The sequence below is a fragment of the Saimiri boliviensis genome, chromosome 15, assembly GCF_048565385.1.
Source record: "Saimiri boliviensis isolate mSaiBol1 chromosome 15, mSaiBol1.pri, whole genome shotgun sequence".
Lineage (NCBI taxonomy): Eukaryota > Metazoa > Chordata > Mammalia > Primates > Cebidae > Saimiri > Saimiri boliviensis.
Window position 1 is genome coordinate 65,597,842 of NC_133463.1, and position 18,148 is coordinate 65,615,989.

The 18,148-nt window shown below is 37.6% G+C and overlaps 1 protein-coding gene across 1 annotated transcript in view; it reads right to left on the minus strand.

Annotated features, from left to right (window-relative positions):
- Positions 1 to 18,148, minus strand: part of EIF3H (eukaryotic translation initiation factor 3 subunit H) — a 106,958-nt gene that overhangs the window by 65,864 nt on the left and 22,946 nt on the right. The window contains exon 2 of the mRNA XM_003933116.4: positions 9,785 to 9,941. Within this exon, the coding sequence (XP_003933165.1) occupies positions 9,785 to 9,941 (157 nt within the window). The remainder of the gene's footprint in view (positions 1 to 9,784; positions 9,942 to 18,148) is intronic.

Consider the following 18,148-nt stretch of genomic DNA (forward strand, 5'->3'; position numbering starts at 1 on the left):
ATCATAGTGTCCCTACAAAATATTATTTACAAATCAGATCACTGTTTGCCAATCTCCAATTTAAATCATTTATTAACATTTCACTTTTGGACAACAGATTAAAAATCTCCTCTGTACATGAGGCAGCAAAACAAAAACACTCCCCCCAAATACCCTAAGCAACTTGAAATATATACTCATCAAAATTATGAAACATTTGGTATATTACCTCCATGAGGTAGATGGCACAAAAAAAGATATTTCTCTGAAAAAAAATGCTAGTTTTAGAGAGCACAAAAACAACAGAAAAGTGGTAAGAAATGCAATGGGTCTTTACCATGATTTTTTAAAAATCAACATATAGGACTATTCTAGTATAGATCCATAAATAGAAAATTTTAGTTTTTATCTAAGTTTAATAAAAATCTACTGTGACTACATTTAAATACCCATTAATATAGAGTATATGGGTTACCAAGGAGGGGAAAGACTACAGGACTTTTGAAGGAAAACTACAAAACACTGCTGAAAGAAATCATAGATGACACAAATAAATGGAAACACATCCCACGCTCATGGATGGGCAGAATCAATATTGTGAAAATGACTATACTGCCCAAAGCAATCTACAAATTCAATGCAATTCCCATCAAAATGCCACCATCATTCTTCACAGAACTAGAAAAAAGCAATTTTAGAACCAAAAAAAGAGCCCGAATAGCCAAAAGAAGACTAAGCGAAAAGAACAAATCTGGAGGCATTACATTACCCAGCTTCAAACTACTCTGAGGCCACAGTCACCATAACAATATGGTAATGGTATAAAAACATGCATACAGACCAATGGAACAGAACAGAGAATCCAGAAATAATGACAAATACTTACAGTGAACTGATCTTTGACAAAGCAAACAAAAACATAAAGTGGGAAAATGACACCCTACTCAACAAATGGTACTGAGACAATTGGCAATCCACATGTAGAAGAATGAAGCTGGATCCTCATCTTTCACCTTAAACAAAAATCAACTAAAGATGGATGAAAGACTTCAATCTAAAACCTGAAACCATAAAAATTCTAGAAAATAACATTGGAAAAACCCTTTTATACATTGGCTTACGCAAAGACTTCATGACCAAGAACCCAAAAGCAAATGTAACAAAAACAAACATATATAGATGGATTTAATTAAACTAAAAAGCTAATCAGCAGAGTAAACAGACAACCCACAGAGTGGGAGAAAATCTTCACAATTTATGTAACAACAAAGAACTAATATCCAGAAGCTACGATGAACTCCAAACAAATTAGCAAGAAAATAACAATCCCATCAAAAAGCGGGTTAAGGACATGAAAGAAGATATGCAAATAGACAACAAACATGAAAAAATGCTCAACTTCACTAATTATCAGGGAAATGCAAATCAAAACCACGATGCAATACCACCTTACTCCTAGCTAGAATGTCCACAATGAAAAACAAGCAAACAAACAAAAAATTATAGATGCTGGTGTGGATGTGGTGAAAAGGGAACACTTTTGGTGGGAATGTTTGGCAATTCCTTAAAGAACTAAAAGTAGATCTACCATTTGATCTAGCAATTCCACTCCTGGGTACCTACCAAGAAAAAAAGAAGTAATTACACAAAAAAGGTATTTCTACACATGTTTACAGCAGCACAATTTACAATTGCAAATATACAGAACCAGCCCAAATGCTCATCAATCAATCAGTGGATAAAAAGACAATGTAGTACATATATCATGGAATACTATTCAGCCATAAAAAGTAAAAAAAATAATGACATTTGCAGCAATCTGGATGGAATTAGAAACCATTATTCTAAGTGAAGTAACTCGGGAATGGAAAACTGAACATTTTATGTTCTCATTCGCAAGAGGGAGCAAAGCTATGAGGATGCAAAGGCATAAGAAGGATACCATGGACTTTGAGGACCTGCGGGAAAGGGTTGGGGGTGGTGAGGGTTAAAAGACTACACATACAATGTACACTGCTCAGGTGATGGGTGCAACAAAAATTCAGAAATCACCACTAAAGAACTTGTTCATGTAACCAAACACCACCTTTTCCTGAAAAACCTACTGAAATAAAAATATATATATTAAAAAAAATAATAAAACCTGCTTCCCCCAAAAAACAAAAAAAAATTAACTAGGAGTTATATTGCATTGAAAATGCTAATTGTGATAAAAACACAAAAGAACAAAGAAAAATTACTATGGTGGGAAAGAAAATAAAGACAAAAATAATCACGTCCAATATGTGTATATCTAGAAATATGTGAATATAACATTCAAGGCCAGGAGGAAATGAGCCTTAGTTTAATAACGGATCATGTCGGAATTCACTGTCTTTGTGAGGACAACTGGATTGAGAAACAGCACTTGGCAAGTTTGTAATCTTCTTTCAACTCAGAGTTGGGTGAAGTATCAAATGCATAATAATGGGCCCTTTAATTCTGAATAAAAGAGGTCCTAACTTTGCATTTTACAGAAGTACAGTTAGAATGGAAACTGTGGCTATCACCACCAAGCCTGTCATCTTACCAACTTTTTAGAGAAACTATGGCAAGGCTCTGGAAGACAGAAAAAGTAAATGTTCACAGGGAATGAATTATCTGCGATGAAAAAGAAAGAGAGGAAAGAAAGGATAGAAGTAGGGAAACTTAAATGTAATATGGGAAAGTCCACACTCAAAAGAATGTAATATGGAAAGTCCACACTCAAAATGTTTGAATGGAAAGCATAGCCAGCCAGGAGAAAGGACAGAAGATGTCAACACAAATAAAAAAGAGGGAACATTACCATCACCAAGAACATAGTCATTGTAAAGGGTTTGAGACGTAAGTGGGTATCAGAAAATTTATGAATATTTTTTAAATTCTCATGAAAAATAAAATGGAGATCAACACAAGAGAGAACCTAAAATTTAAATCTATCACATGTGGTTATAAAGAGCTAAAGAATACTGTTGTCTTAGATTTTTCACATGTGTAAGAAAAACGACAATTTCGATTAGTTTCTAAAGGTAGACCAAGAAAAACGTATTTATTGTTTTACACAAAAGGTGGATTTCAGATACATAATAATGACCTACACTCAACATCCTTTAACCTTTGGCATACATTTCACTAAGAGACTGAGAGTAATCATATTTAAATAGAAAAACCACGGTATTTGGAACCTAGCCAACTACAGGTTTCAATCCCTATACTGCCAATTTCTAGTTAAATGATTTCTGGTAACTTAACTTATTTCACTAAACGTCAGTATCCTAATTCCAGAAAATAGAACTGAAAAGACTTTCAACTGTGTAGGCAATTTACATACAGTACACAGAATACAATGCCTATTTTTTATTATTTAACACTAAACTGAAGTTTATCTCAGGGCTATTAAAATATTTTTGCCTCAGCCTCCTGAGTAGCTGGGATTACAGGCACGTGCCACCATGCCCAGCTAATTTTTTGCACTTTTAGTAGAGACGGGGTTTCACCATGTTGACCAGGATGGTCTCGATCTCTCGACCTCGTGATCCACTCGCCTCAGCCTCCCAAAGTGCTGGGATTACAGGCTTGAGCCACCGCGCCCGGCGCAACTTAAACATTTTTTAATTGAAATTTTAAAAAAAACAGAATTTTTAAATAATTTTTTAAATTTTTACATTAAAAAATATTAAATGTTTTATTTTAAATGTTTAATGCACATATTCATGCTCATTTTCTCTCTTGCCTGCCACCATGTAAGATGTGCCTTCTGCCTTCTGCCATGATTGTGGGGCCTCCCCATCCACACAGATCTGTGAGTCCATTAAATCTCTTTTTCTTTATAAATTGCCCAGTTTCAGGTATGTCTTTACCAGCAGCGTGAAAATGGACTGAAACAGTAAACTGGTACCAAGAGTTGGGTGCTGACATAGATACCGGAAAATGTGGAAGCGATTTTGCAACCGTGTAACAGGCAGAGGCTAGAAAAGTTGGGATGGCTCAGAGGACAGAAAAATGTGGGAAAGTTTGGAACTTCCTAGAGACTTGTTGAATGGTTTTGACCAAAATGCTGATAATGATATGGACAATGAAATCTAGGCTGTGGTGATCTTAGATAGATATGAGGAACCTGTTGGGAACTGTACTAAAAGTAACTCTTGCTATGTTTTTGCAAACAGACTGGCAAAGATTTGTGGAACTCTGTACTTGATTGAGAGAGATGATTTAAGAGTATCTGGCAGAAAAAATTTCTAAGCAGCAAAGCATTCAAAAGGTGAGTTAGATGCTATTAAAAGCATTCAGTTTTAAAAAGGAAACATCATAAAAGTTTGGAAAATTTGCAGCCTGACAATGCAACTGAAAAGAAAACCCACTTTCTGGGGAGAAATTCAAGCAGAAATTTGCATAAGTAATGAGGAGCCAAATGTTATTCACCAAGACCATGGTAAAAATGTCTCCAGGCTGTGTTGAAGACCTTCACAGAAGACCCTCCCATCACAAGCCTGGAGGCCTAGGAGGAAAAAATGGGTTTTGTGGGCCCTCCTACTGTGTGTAGCCTAGAGACTTGGTGGCCTGTATACTAGCCACTCTAGTCATGGCTAAAAGAAGCCAAGGTACAGCTCAGGCTGCAGCTCTAGAGAGTGCAAGCCCTTAGCCTTAGCAGCTTCCACGTGGTGTTAGCCTGTGGGTGCACAGAAGTCAAGAACTGAGGTTTGGGAACCTCTGCCTAGATTCCAGAGGCTGTATGGAGGCAGAAGTTTGCTGCAGGATCAGAGCCTTCATGTAGAACTTCTGCTAGGGCAGTGCAAAAGGAAAATGTGGCATTGCGACCTCCATATAGAGTCCCCACTGGGGCACTGCCTAGTGGGGCTATGAGAAGAAGGCTGCTGTCCTCCAGATCCCAGAATGGTAGATCCCCAAATAGCTTGCACCACGCACCTGGAAAAGCTGCTCACACTCAACGCCAGCCCATGATAACAGCCGAAAGGGAGGCTACACTTTGCAAAGCACAGCTGCCCAAGACCAAGGGAATCCACTTCCTGCTTTAGTGTAACCTGGATGTGAGACATGCAGTCAAAGGATATCATTTTGGAGTTTTAAGATTTGACTACCCCACTGGATTTCAGACTTGCATGGGGCCTTCAGCCCCTTCATTTTGGCTCATTTCTCCCATTTGAAATGGGTGTATTTATCCAATGCCTGTACTCCCATCACATCTAGAAAGCAGCTAACTTGCTTTTGATTTTACAGAATCACAGGTAGAAGGAACTTGCCTTGTTTCAGATGAGACTTTGGACTGTGGACTTTTGAGTTAATGCTGAACCGAGTTAAGACTGGGGGATGGCTGGGAAGGCATGATTGGTTTTGAAATGTGGGGAGATTTGGGAGGAGCCATGGGCGAAATGAGATGGTTTGGCTGTGTCACCACCCAAATCGCAACTTACATTGTAGCTCCCATAATTCCCACATGTTGTGGGAGGGAGCCGGTGGGAGACAACTGAATCATGGGGGCAATTGCCCCTATACTGTTCTCATGGTAGTGAGTAAGTCTCACAAGATCTGATGATTTTATAAGGGGAAACCCCCTTTGCTTTGTTCTCATTTTCTCTCTTGCCTGCCACCGTGTAAGACGTGCCTTTTGCTTCCCACCATAACTGTGAAGCCTCCCCACCCATGTAGAACTGTGAATCCATTAAACCTCTTTTTCTTTATAAGTTACCCAGTGTGGGGTATGTCTTTATCAGCAACATGAAAACAGACTAACACAAATAACATATATTTGTGTCCTTGCTACCCAACTTAAGTAATTTTATCAATAAAGCTGAAGTCCTCTGTGGCCCCTCATACTTCCCCTTCCAGAGGTAACTATTAGCTGATTTCAGTGTTTATTATTCTCACACATGTTTATACTCTTACTACATGTGTATCTTTTATCAATATGTAGTATTACATTGTCTTTTAAAATTTCACACAAATAGCAGCATGTAGTACATAGTCTGCAGTTTGCTTTTTCTCTACCCCAAGTGAAGCAGCAGAGAAAACTGGCAGGAAAATCAAAGAATTAAGGTTTTGTTTTTCTTATCAGTTAAAATGTCCTAATTTTTTTTTTAAATCTAATCTTGCAAAGTCTACCTATGTAAATTTAAATACACAAATAAAAGTAGTTAGCTTCCAATGATCTAGAATCAGTAATATATTTTGTTTGATTCACCTAATATAATTGCAATCAATATTATTTCTTCATATTCTAAACCTGAGAAAACTGTGTGACAGTGTAAACTGTTCTGGAATAGATTCTACTCCCAACTGTGCCACCAACTCAGTAATCAAACAAATAAAATAAAACTCTCAAGCTCCTCACTTGTAAACCAAAGAAAATGCATTAACAATCTCTTCTTGGCCAGGTGCGGTGGCTCAATCCTGTAATCCCAGCACTTTGGGAAGCTGAGGCGGGTGGATCACGAGGTCGAGAGATCGAGACCATACTGGTCAACATGGTGAAACCCCGTCTCTACTAAAAATACAAAAAAAAAAAAACTAGCTGGGCGTGGTGGCGCGTACCTGTAATCCCAGCTACTCAGGAGGCTGAGGCAGGAGAATTGCCTGAGCCCAGGAGGCGGAGGTTGCAGTGAGCCGAGATTGCGCCATTGCACTCCAGCCTGGGTGACAAGAGCGAAACTCCGTCTCAAAAAAAAAAAAAAAAAAAAAAAAAAAAAAAAAAAATCTCTTCTTTTCCAGCCCAAAACTAGTGATGATTTAAATATAATTAAGTACCCCCAGATATGAGCATTAATAGGGAAAAAGATAGCTAATATTGCCAGGATGAAATGCAGAGAAATCTCAATCTTAATTCTGCAGGAGGTAGATGAAATAGGGAGAGCATAGCCAGCTTTTTTTTTTAAAAAAGAAGATGCATCTGCATAAAGGTTTAAACAATCCAAGTATACCAGTATTCAGGTGCCTAGAACAAAAGTAGCTCTGGTTAATTTCTAGAGGAATTACTTTAATGAAAAACTGTTTTGCAGACAAATTGCAAGGTATTTCACTTTAGCAAGCATATACTTTGTGTCTATTACATGCTCAAGGTACTACAAGGTGTGAAGTCAAATGAAATAAATAACACTCTATCAAAATTAAAGTGATCAGTTAAAAGTCATATAGAAAATGACAAAAAGGAAATTAGGAAAAATCCAATTTACAATAGCATCATAAAGAATAAAACACTTAGGAATAAATTTAACCAAAGAGGCAAAACACTTGTAAACTGAAACTACAAAATACTGCTAAAAGATGATGCAAATAAATGAAAAGAAAAGCCATGTTCAGAGGTTAGAATACTTCATCTTATTAGGTTGTCAATACTACTCAAAGACAGATTCAATGCAATACCTATCAAAATCACAATGACATTTTTTGTAGAAATAGAAAAATCTATTCTAAAATTCATATGGAAACTCAAAGAACCCTGAATAGCCAAAACAATCTCAAATGAGACAGAAGAAAATTGAAGGTCTCACACTTACTTCAAAACCTATTACAAAGCTGCAGTAATCCAAAAAGGATAGTTCTGACATTAAGATAGACATATAGACCAATGGAATAAAACAAAGAGCCCAGAAATAAACCCTGGCATATATGGTGTCAAATGATCTTCAACAAGGGTACCAAGATGAGTCAATGGAAATGGACAGTCTCTTCAACAAATGGTGCTAGGAAAACCGGATATCCACATGCCAAAGAACGAAGCTGGACCCTTACCTTATATACAGTACAAAGATTAATTCAAAATGGATTAAAGACCTAAACTTAAGACCTGAAAATTCTAAAACTCCTACCATAAAACAGAGGAAAAAAGCTTCATGACATTGGATTTGGCAATGATTTCTTCAATATAATACCAAAAACATGGGCAACAAAAGCAAAAATAGACAAATTGGGAGTACATCAAATGTAAAAACTCCTGCTCAGCAAAGGCAACATACTAAAAAGGCAACCTACAAAATGAGAGAAAATACATACTGCAAACCACATATCTGGTAAGAGGTTAACACCCAGAATATAAAGAACTCCTTCAACTTAACAAGAAAAATAAGCAAAGGACTTGAAGAGACATTTTTTAAGATATACAAATCATTAACAAGCAGATGAAAAGATGCTCAACATCAGTAATCATCAGAAAGTACAAATCAAAACCACAATGAGATTATCACCTCTCATTTGTTAAAATGGCCATTATCAAACACACAGAAAATAACAAGTGTTGACAAGGATATTAAGAAATTGGAACCCTTGAGCAAGGTCAGGAATGTAAAATGGTGTAGCTGCTATTAAAAAAACATACAGAAGTTCCTCAAAAAATAAAAGAATGATCATGCCATACCACTTCTGGGTACATATCCAAAAGAAAACAAAAACAGGATCTTGAAGAGATATTTGCACACCCATGTTTATTGCAGTATTATTCGCAATATCCAATAGGCGGGAGCAACCTAAACGTCCATTGATGGCTGGATAAGGAAAATGTGGTATATACAGATAATAAAATATTATTCAGCCTTAAGAAAAAAGAAGGAAATCCTGTCATTACTACAACATGGATGAACTTTTAGGACATTAAGCTAAATAAAATAAGCCACTCGCGAGCCGGGCGCAGTGGCTCAAACCTGTAATCCCAGCACTTTGGGAGGCCGAGGCGGGTGGATCACAAAGTCGAGAGATCGAGACCATCCTGGTCAACAAGGTGAAACCCCGTCTCTACTAAAAATACAAAAAATTAGCTGGGCATGGTGGTGTGTGCCTGTAATCCCAGCTACTCAGGAGGCTGAGGCAGGAGAATTGCTTGAAACCAGGAGGCGGAGGTTGCGGTGAGCCGAGATCGTGCCATTGCACTTCAGCCTGGGTAACAAGAGCTAAACTCCGTCTCCAAAAAAAAAAAAAAAAAAAAAGCCACTCGCAAAACAATAAATGACACATGATTCCGCTAACAAGTTATCTGTAGTCAGACTCTTGGAAACACAAAGTAGAATGGTGGTTGCCAGGGGTGAAAGAAGTGGAAAAAGGGATTGTTCAATGGATATAGAGTTTTGAGTTTTGTAAGATGAAACAGTTCTATAGCACAATATGCATATAGTTAACACTACTGTAAGGTATACTTAAAATTTTTACGGGCTTTTTACCACAATAAAAGGTTACATAGAAAATGAAACCTGAGAGTTCAAACAAGTGAGAAGTTATTTTAAACCTGATTTTAAAAAAATCTTTTAGATGTTGACTTCGGTCTTTGACATGAGCTTTTAACTGCTATCGGCCTTTACTAACAAAGCAATTACACCTGTAGTTCAAAAATAAAATATTCCTAAAATGCTTGAGGGGCACCTTCTTTCTGAAGCAGAAAATTGAACTCTATCTCTTTCTAAACACTGACTTCATCAAAAGAGGATAGAAGCGAATAGATACCAGACACAGAGGGATGATCTATGTCCCTCAAAACTTTAGTTATTTGGCAAGCTGACTTCGTATTGACAAACTGACAACGTCAACATCAGCACAGATCCTATCCAAACTATTACAAATCAGAATCATAAATTCCAAATAAATAAAAGCCAAACTAATGACATCTATGCTATATATCCTTATTTCCCAGAATTTATAATTTTCTCAAAATATTAGAAATCAAGTCAAGTAGGCTAGCCTTACATACTCCCAATTCATACATTATCAAAAGTTACAGTGAGAACTGTGTTAATATCCATTTGTATGCACTGCAAAGATACACACTTGTGATGAACACTCTTACCTTCATCAAAGTCAGCATCATCCTCTGTGTGCTGAGGGAAAGGAAAGCAGTTGGTAATTTCAAGCCGATCTTCTACAACCAGGCCCAAAAGCACCCCTTGAACAACTTCAGTTCCTTGTCCTTCTTCTTGATAATGTTTGATTATCTTTAATACCACCTAAAAACACACACACACACAGAAGGGAGCTTAACAACCATCCTACTTTATTATTTCCTTTATTTCTAAGAAAAAAAACAAACTGTAATTGCAGGTTTGCAAAACCACAAAATTAAATAAGAGGAATAGATCAATGTCTTACAAATCATTTCCTTTACCCTTACATAAATAATAAAGCTCACATAATCTAAAATATATCTGAAATTCCAGGAGTTTGACTATATGTCAAAAATGTCCATGTACAACACTTATGCTCTTAAATCAAAGCTCCTCCACAGTCTAGCATCTAGGAGTTCCTCCAGCCAAATCAAACAATACCCCCTCAACCTGAGGCTATTATTGAAGAAGTGATCCTGTTAACAGAAAGACACATAAATGATAAAACCATTAAGACACAGAAATAAAGGTCTCAATTATCTGGACACCTAAAAGTAGAACCTTCTGACAAATTCTGATTTTGCCTTTCTCAACAGACCGTCTCCACAGTCAGAGGATGCAACAACGGGAATATGTACCCACACATATCCAACAAGCATCTAGTTGGTAACAAAGAACACAAAGAGAGCAGTCTCCAGCATGATCTAGTTTTCCTCAATCGGAAGGATTTTAGGGCATGTGTTCTCTTTCCAGGTCCATGATGGGGCGTAGTTTTAAGAGCAAAAACTTCCCAGAGCCATGCCCCACTTCCAACTCTCTCCATCCAGAAGTTTTTTGTTTTGTTTTTTTGTTTTTTTTTTTTTGAGACGGAGTTTCACTCTTGTTACCCAGGCTGGAGTGCAATGGCGCGATCTCGGCTCACCGCAACCTCCGCCTCCTGAGTTCAGGCAATTCTCCTGCCTCAGCCTCCTGAGTAGTTGGGATTACAGGCACACGCCACCATGCCCAGCTAATTTTTCGTATTTTTAGTAGAGACGGGGTTTCACCGTGTTGACCAGGATGGTCTCGATCTCTTGACCTCGTGATCCACCCGCCTCGGCCTCCCAAAGTGCTGGGATTACAGGATTGAGCCACCGCGCCCGGCCCATCCAGGAGTTTTAACGGTCTATGTTTGAATTTCATGGGCGTGGGAAGAAACTAAAACTCAGTCACTCCAGTGGAAGTTCTAATGAACTCCTTTCATTGGCCCAGGATCTTGGAGAAGGTGGTGGTTCCTCTCAGGATAAAAGTCCGTATCCACACACCTGGCCGGATTTCCCTTCTGAAATCCCCTTACACACTCTTCGTGGAAGTCTTTCTCTTCTTCTCCTTCCCTTCTCTTTTCTCTACCTAAATAAAATCACCTCTCTGTAACACGTCTTGGGTCCAATATTTACTTTTATGAGCATACAGCACACCTGCAGGGGTCCCATCACTTATTCTTTAAGGGATAGGAGGTCAAGAACCCACAGCATTCTCTCGGGGTAGCTGTGCCTTGCCAACACCCAAAAAAAACCCAGTTACAGATTCATTAAACAACCCCTAATGGAATAACCAGGTCTTATATAACTCTCTCCTTGAATAGTCTCATAAAGATAAAAGAAGTAACACTGTGTATAGGTGGACAAGCAATTAAACTCCATAATAATCATCATCATCATTAATAATTTTGTGTTTTCTTAGGTGGTTCCTACAACATGGGGTTAATATATGTAAAGTGTTTTTCATAGTGCCTGACACATATTATTAATAATAGTAACATTAATATTTAATATAAGCCCATGGCCTGAAGACCTAAAAGGCAGCACAGTCAAAATTATAATGGAAAGTTCACAGAGAAAAAATAAGTTTAACAAGAAAATGACAATTTATTTGTATATTACTGATTACTGCTTCATTTAAAACAAATATATCATTGTTAAAAACTAATTAATGGGTGGGCCAGGCAGACATAGGGCAGGCAGCTACTTCTGTGTTCAGACTGAGCCCGCAGGTCAGCTCAGCCATAGGGGTGGCAAAGAAACAGCCTAAGAGGGAATCAATGTGGTTGTCAGCTAAACCTGCTCCCGCAAAAGTGGAAATGAAGCTAAAAAGGGCAGCAAGAAAGAATAAATCTTCAGACAAAAAAATGTGAACAAAGGGAAAAGCGGAGCAAGCAAAAACAGGCCAACATGGCTAACCAGGAAACTAAAGAAATTTGCCTGCACAAAACGAAGAAACTAAAACTGAGAAGAGTCCAGCCTCTGATGAGGCCAGAAAGAAAAGAAGCCAAGTTGGATTAATGTCAGAATACACCATGTATTATCAGTGGTCCCTATTTCCCTTCTTGTACAACCCAGAGGAATACTGTTATCAACTATTTTGTAAACACAAGTTTGTGTGAGATACTGAGTTATGGGAGGGTTTCACTGTCTTGAGTATCAGCTTAACATTCCTTAGTTGGGGGGTTAGCTTTTATATCCTACAATACAAAGCATACTAAGTGGCAATATGGAGTTATGGTCCTGCATTTAATGTCTTGAATATTTTAAATTACTTTTATTCCCGCATTATTTTTTAGTGGAATTATTTCCTAAAGAGAAACACTGTTTGATCATGGCTCTCCCCATCATAATTGTGTGAACTCTGTAACATTTTTGGTTGTGGTAGTCCTGTTTTTCTAATTAACTTTGTTAATGTGCTGTGGAAGATTGAAAATTTGAGTATGTAGTCTGCATGCTATTATATTGTGAATTGGTGTGATCTATGTAACAGCTTATCAACATGTGAAAATACTGCTTCTTGATAGTCTCTTCAGGAACATTTGCTTCCCAATTTTTAAGCTGGAATGTCACTAGAATAACTTTTTAAAAATTACAACACATGGTTTTTTAGATTTTCAGTACCTATGTTAAGAATTTTGCACAAATCCTCAACACAACCAATAAACTAATCATGAAAGAAAAAAAAGAAACTAATGACCAGTTAATAACACATTACTGAACATTACATGACAGTCAATAATCCAATTATTTCACAGGTGTTCCCCTATCAGGTAATACACACAACAACCTTAGGAAAAAGGTACTGTTATACTCTTGTTATGGATAAGAAAACTGAGGCAGAAAGAAATTAAGTAAATGGCTAAAGGTCACACATCTGGGAAGTGGTAGAGCCGAGAAGATTTAAGCCTGGTTGAAGTCCAAAGCTTGTGTGTATACTTTAATAACAAGATGATTCTCATATTAGCAACTAAATTGATAATTAAAATAGTCAATAATAGACAACAGACATGCAGTAAAAACTGTGTTATGAATAGACCCAGGACTGCATCAGTAAGATATGGAACTCCAAAGGAGCACAAGCAGTCAGCAGGGAAAAGAGCTCAATACGGAGTAACACCAACTAATAAGATTGGCAGACCTTCGATATTGTGAAATGAAAGTACACAAACCTTATACATTCCTTTATGAAAGACCTCACCACTTCTTGAAAGGTACAAAAATGGACTTGATGAGTCATACAAGCATGGGTAAGAGTTCCAGCTCCAACATCTACTAGCTGTGACCTTGAGAAAGCTATTTAAAAATCTTCCCAAGCCTTAGATTCTAATTTGCAAAATGGCACTATTTCATAGCATTACTGACACTACTAAAAATGACAAAGTATAGAGAGTTCTTTGCAGAGTGTGCCACATAAGCACTCAGTAAATGACAAATATTGTTCATTTTTGTCAATAAAATGAAAGAACTATTTAATGCTTATTCTGCATACCTCTCTGCCAAGAAAAAAATATTTTTCCACTTAAAAAAATAGAACAAACATGGATGATTAAGAAGGGAGAAACTAAACTGATAAAGAGTTATTATAAACACATCTGGTTTACCTAGATTCCTTTATACCTACCCCCATTAATCACTAAAACATTACTGAAATCAAAGTAAACGAGAGATGCTAGAAGACATATGAGCTTAACATAGTTTTTCAGACAAATTCTTGAAGTGATTCCTAAACAGCTTACTCCTACATATGCAAAAGGGAATACTGATGACTAGGACTAGCACCGTTTCACACAGAAGCCAGGTGAGGATAACCTCACTTCCAGTTATAAAGAAAATAGCAATTAAAAAATTAATATATTTTAAAACAAATTATCACAGCTCAAACTATATTGAAAACCGTTGGCCAGGCGCAGTGGGTCATGCCTGTTATCCCAGCACTTTGGGAGGCAGAGGTGGGCAGATTGCCTGAGGTCGGGAGTTTGAGACCAGCCTGACCAACGTGGAGAAATCCCCTCTACTAAAAAATACAAAATTAGCCAGGCGTGGTGGCACATGCCTGCAATCCCAGCTACTTAGGAGGCTGAAGCAGGAGAATCACTTGAACCTGGGAGGCAGAGGTTGCGGTGAGCTGAGACTGTGCCACTACAGTGCCACTCCAGCCTGGGCAACAAGAGTGAAACTCTTGTCTCAAAAAAAAAAAAAAAAAAAAGAAAGAAAACTGTCTTAATTCTAAAAAGAATGAATTAAGGACAATGTAACCAAACAGTACACCAGGCTTGACATGCTTGCCAAACAGCCAATGCAATTTTATGTAGTATCAATGGAAGCACAGTGCTCCAAGTACAAGAAATAATTATTTCACCCTTTCAACACCACTCAACTGTTATCCTCAGTTCTTTACAATGACCCAAGAGAAAATTTACCAGTAACAGTACCTAAGAAATGACAGAAGCACAAAAATCAATCAATATAAGCAAGAATCCACAAAAAAGGGTAATTACAAGAGAGAAAGCTTAAAATCCTGTGATGAGAACCAGTTCAATGAATGCAAATCTCTCTCTAGGCAAGAGACACTCAAAAAGAGCACTTAATAAATACTGAAGAGTTCTTTGGCTACTAGAGGGCTAGTCTTACTTTGAGGTAAAACCTAAGGACCACAACAGATAGTTTCCAGAGAGAAGATTTCAACTTTAAGGATTAAATTCTCTCTAGTACTAAAGACTGTCCAAAAAAGAAAGCATTCAGGAAAGACCTGATCACTAAAATAATTTCCAACTTTAATATTTATGATCCTGTCATTTTAATATAATCCAATAAAGTACTCAGGGAAAAAAAACCATTATTATCAAAACCAAGCTAGCTCATTCTTCATTGTGACATTTTATGATTGTCCTACTTCCTACACACACTAAAACCTCAATTCTTTAGTTCAAGAACTAATGTCGGGGAAATACGTTAGAGTAGGAGTCATTTAGAACAGGGATCCCCAACCCCCAGGCCATGGACGGGTCCTGCTCCATGGCCTGACAGGAATCTGGTTGCCCAGCAAGTGAACTGCCTAAGCTCGGTCTCCTGTCAGGTGACCGCTGGCACTGAATTCTCATAGGAGCACAAACCTATAATGTGAACTGCACATGTGAGGGATCTGGGTTGCCAGCTCCTTTGGAGAATCTAATGCCAGGTGGGACAGTGTCATCCAGAAACCATCCTCTCATCCCCACGCAAACCCCCATGTGGAAAAACTGTCTTTCACAAAACCAGTCCCTGGTGCCAGAAAGGTTGGGGATCACTGATTTAGATGTCAAAGGAAAGGAAATTCCTGATCAAATATAACTAAATGACATACATATTTCTGCTATTCTACGTAGATACCCAAGAATTTGCCAGGTACATATATTTCAAAGTCTCATAAATGTGAAGGATCTTTAATAAGGGAGACAGAATCCATGTTATGCTCATTGTCTCCCCTGGTAAATGTTCTCATAAAAATGAAAGGATGTTTTACTCACCACATCTTCAACACCTAACACAGATACTGGCACATGAAAAATACTCAAAATATATTCTGCTGAAGGAATGAATGGCAAACACTTATCAATCACTTACATGTCAAGCAGTCCACTAAGCGTCTTACATGCAATGACTCATTTAATCCTCACAACCACCCTATGAAGTCAGTTATATTATTTTCCCATTTTACATAAGGAAATAGAGAGAAGCTGACAGGGAATTCAGCCAGGAAAATAAGACTGACTTCTGAGTCCAAAGCACTTCTACTTACTTCAAAATAAATAAGTAACACCAAACTGAGTGCACCAAACATGTTGATAACAGCAAGGCTGAAAGACATATATGGAAAGCTTAACCATTCTTCAAAACAAAAACACTCTCTTGTTACATTTTGTTTATATGTATCACAGGTGTGGGATCATTTTTTATCCCACATTTTTTTTAATCCCACATTTGTGATACACATATACTCAGGAGCCCTATTTGCTTATTTGCAGCTAAGCAAAATCACCTGAAGAGCTTTTTTTTAAGATACATAAGTGGGGTCCTCATTCTGGATACATATTAGAGCCATCTGGGAGCTTTAAAGTATACCAATGCCTGAGCACACTCCTGAAATTCAGCTATACAGGCTGGATTCCCACATTGGGTTTGGTGGGCGATGTCTGTTTTTAGGTTCTCCAACTTACTCTAACATCCTATTTAGTTCTAACTTTTCATGAAGTTCTACGGCCCAGCTATCCGTTGCTTTTGTTTTGTTATAACTCCTCAGGTGACTATAATACGCTGTTGACCAAACCCCAAGTTTCCTTTAGTCTGTTTCAAGACTTCGTGGATGGCTGAAAAGTGAAGGCACTGAGAAATACAGACCCAAAAGTGAAGTGCTGTTTATAAAAGCATAAATATCACCCCAATAAGAGGAATTCAAGCCCTACTTGGAAGAATCTCTACATCATATAAACAAGAAGAAAGGTAATACCAGCAACCCATCTTGAAACATTCATGTTTTCTGCAGCACAGTAAGACTTACACCTTAGGGTTTCACTCTGTATCTAAGATTGTTATGAACCCATGCTGACAAGGTTTGTCTATCCTATAAATTAGTGGGTAAATTACACCTCAAGAGACAGAAGCAAATTTGCCAATAGAAACCTAACATCGAATTCTCCACCTTCTGAAATTTTGTCAGGTTCTGGGTCTAAATGCATAATCTACTTGATGTGCCCTAAACATTAAGTGTTGTTCTCTGATTAGGTCAGCTGTCTCTCAAACTGTTTCCCAGACTTCTCAAGTTTACACAATCTCAAGTCGGGCAGATCTTGGTAAGGAATCCCAACCTGCAAGATAGTAAACAGTTGTCGGAGCGCTGAAATTACCCTGAAGGAAACACTGTTTTCTACCATTGTTCATTACTCAGACTATTTGAAAAAGCAAAGCAGACTATTATGCCATCTCTAACGAACACAATACTATTTTTTAAGTCTGACTTTTTTTAAAAAAATGAAAACCTATCTTTGCCTAAAAGTCTAAAAGCAACAAAGAATTTAACTTCTATGACAAGTATTCTCTGTATACAGGATAAAATATAAATACCAATCTAAAACAGCCAAATAAATTACACTAGAAGTCAATAAATCTAAAATTTAGAAGAGCTAAGAATGGCAGGTAGAATCTTCCATCCTTCCTAAATGGAAAGACTTAACAGAATCTCTAAGATCTCCCTATTAAAATCATATCAAAGACTCAGTTCCATGCCAGGGAACAGTTCAAATTTGACCAAAATAAATATTAAGCTTTTTGATGAACTATAGTAATCACCCATTAAACAAAATGTCTGCATAGACTAGTAACTACAGAAAGATTTGAAATCTTTCTGCACAGAATCACCAGGTTTCTGTTATTTTGACTTCTTTCATTCCCTCATTCATTCATTCATTCATTCACTTAGATATTTACTGAGTGACTTTTCAGATCAGTTGCCTCTGCAACTGGGAATATGAAACTAAATCAAACACATAGGTCTTACTTTCATGAGGCTCATATTTTTAGAACAGCAAATCTCAAACACACTGTTTCTCTTTACTCTCATACAATACTGCTGACACCAGTGGTGTGGGTTCTTTCTATACCGTGTAATTTTTCAATGTGCCAAACACCAGCTGGGTATCTTACAATTTACTTCAATTCTGACACTATCTTCCTGGAGTTAGTGTCAGACTCCAAAAGTTAAGGGCACAGACCTACAAGACTGCCCTCACTTCAGATCTCAATTTCAAATCCAGGCCTCCAGTACTTCTGACCAACAAGCTATAAATCAGGAGTTCCCACAAAACCCACCTCAGGTTAAACAATTTGCTAGAATGACTCACAGAATTCAGAGAAACACTTCATTTACATTTATCAGTTTATTATAAAGGACATTAGAAAGGATACAAATGAAAAGCCAGATGAAGAGACACATAGGGCAAAATATGGGAAGTCATGGGGCAGAGCTACTCTGGGCGTGCCATCCTCCCAGCT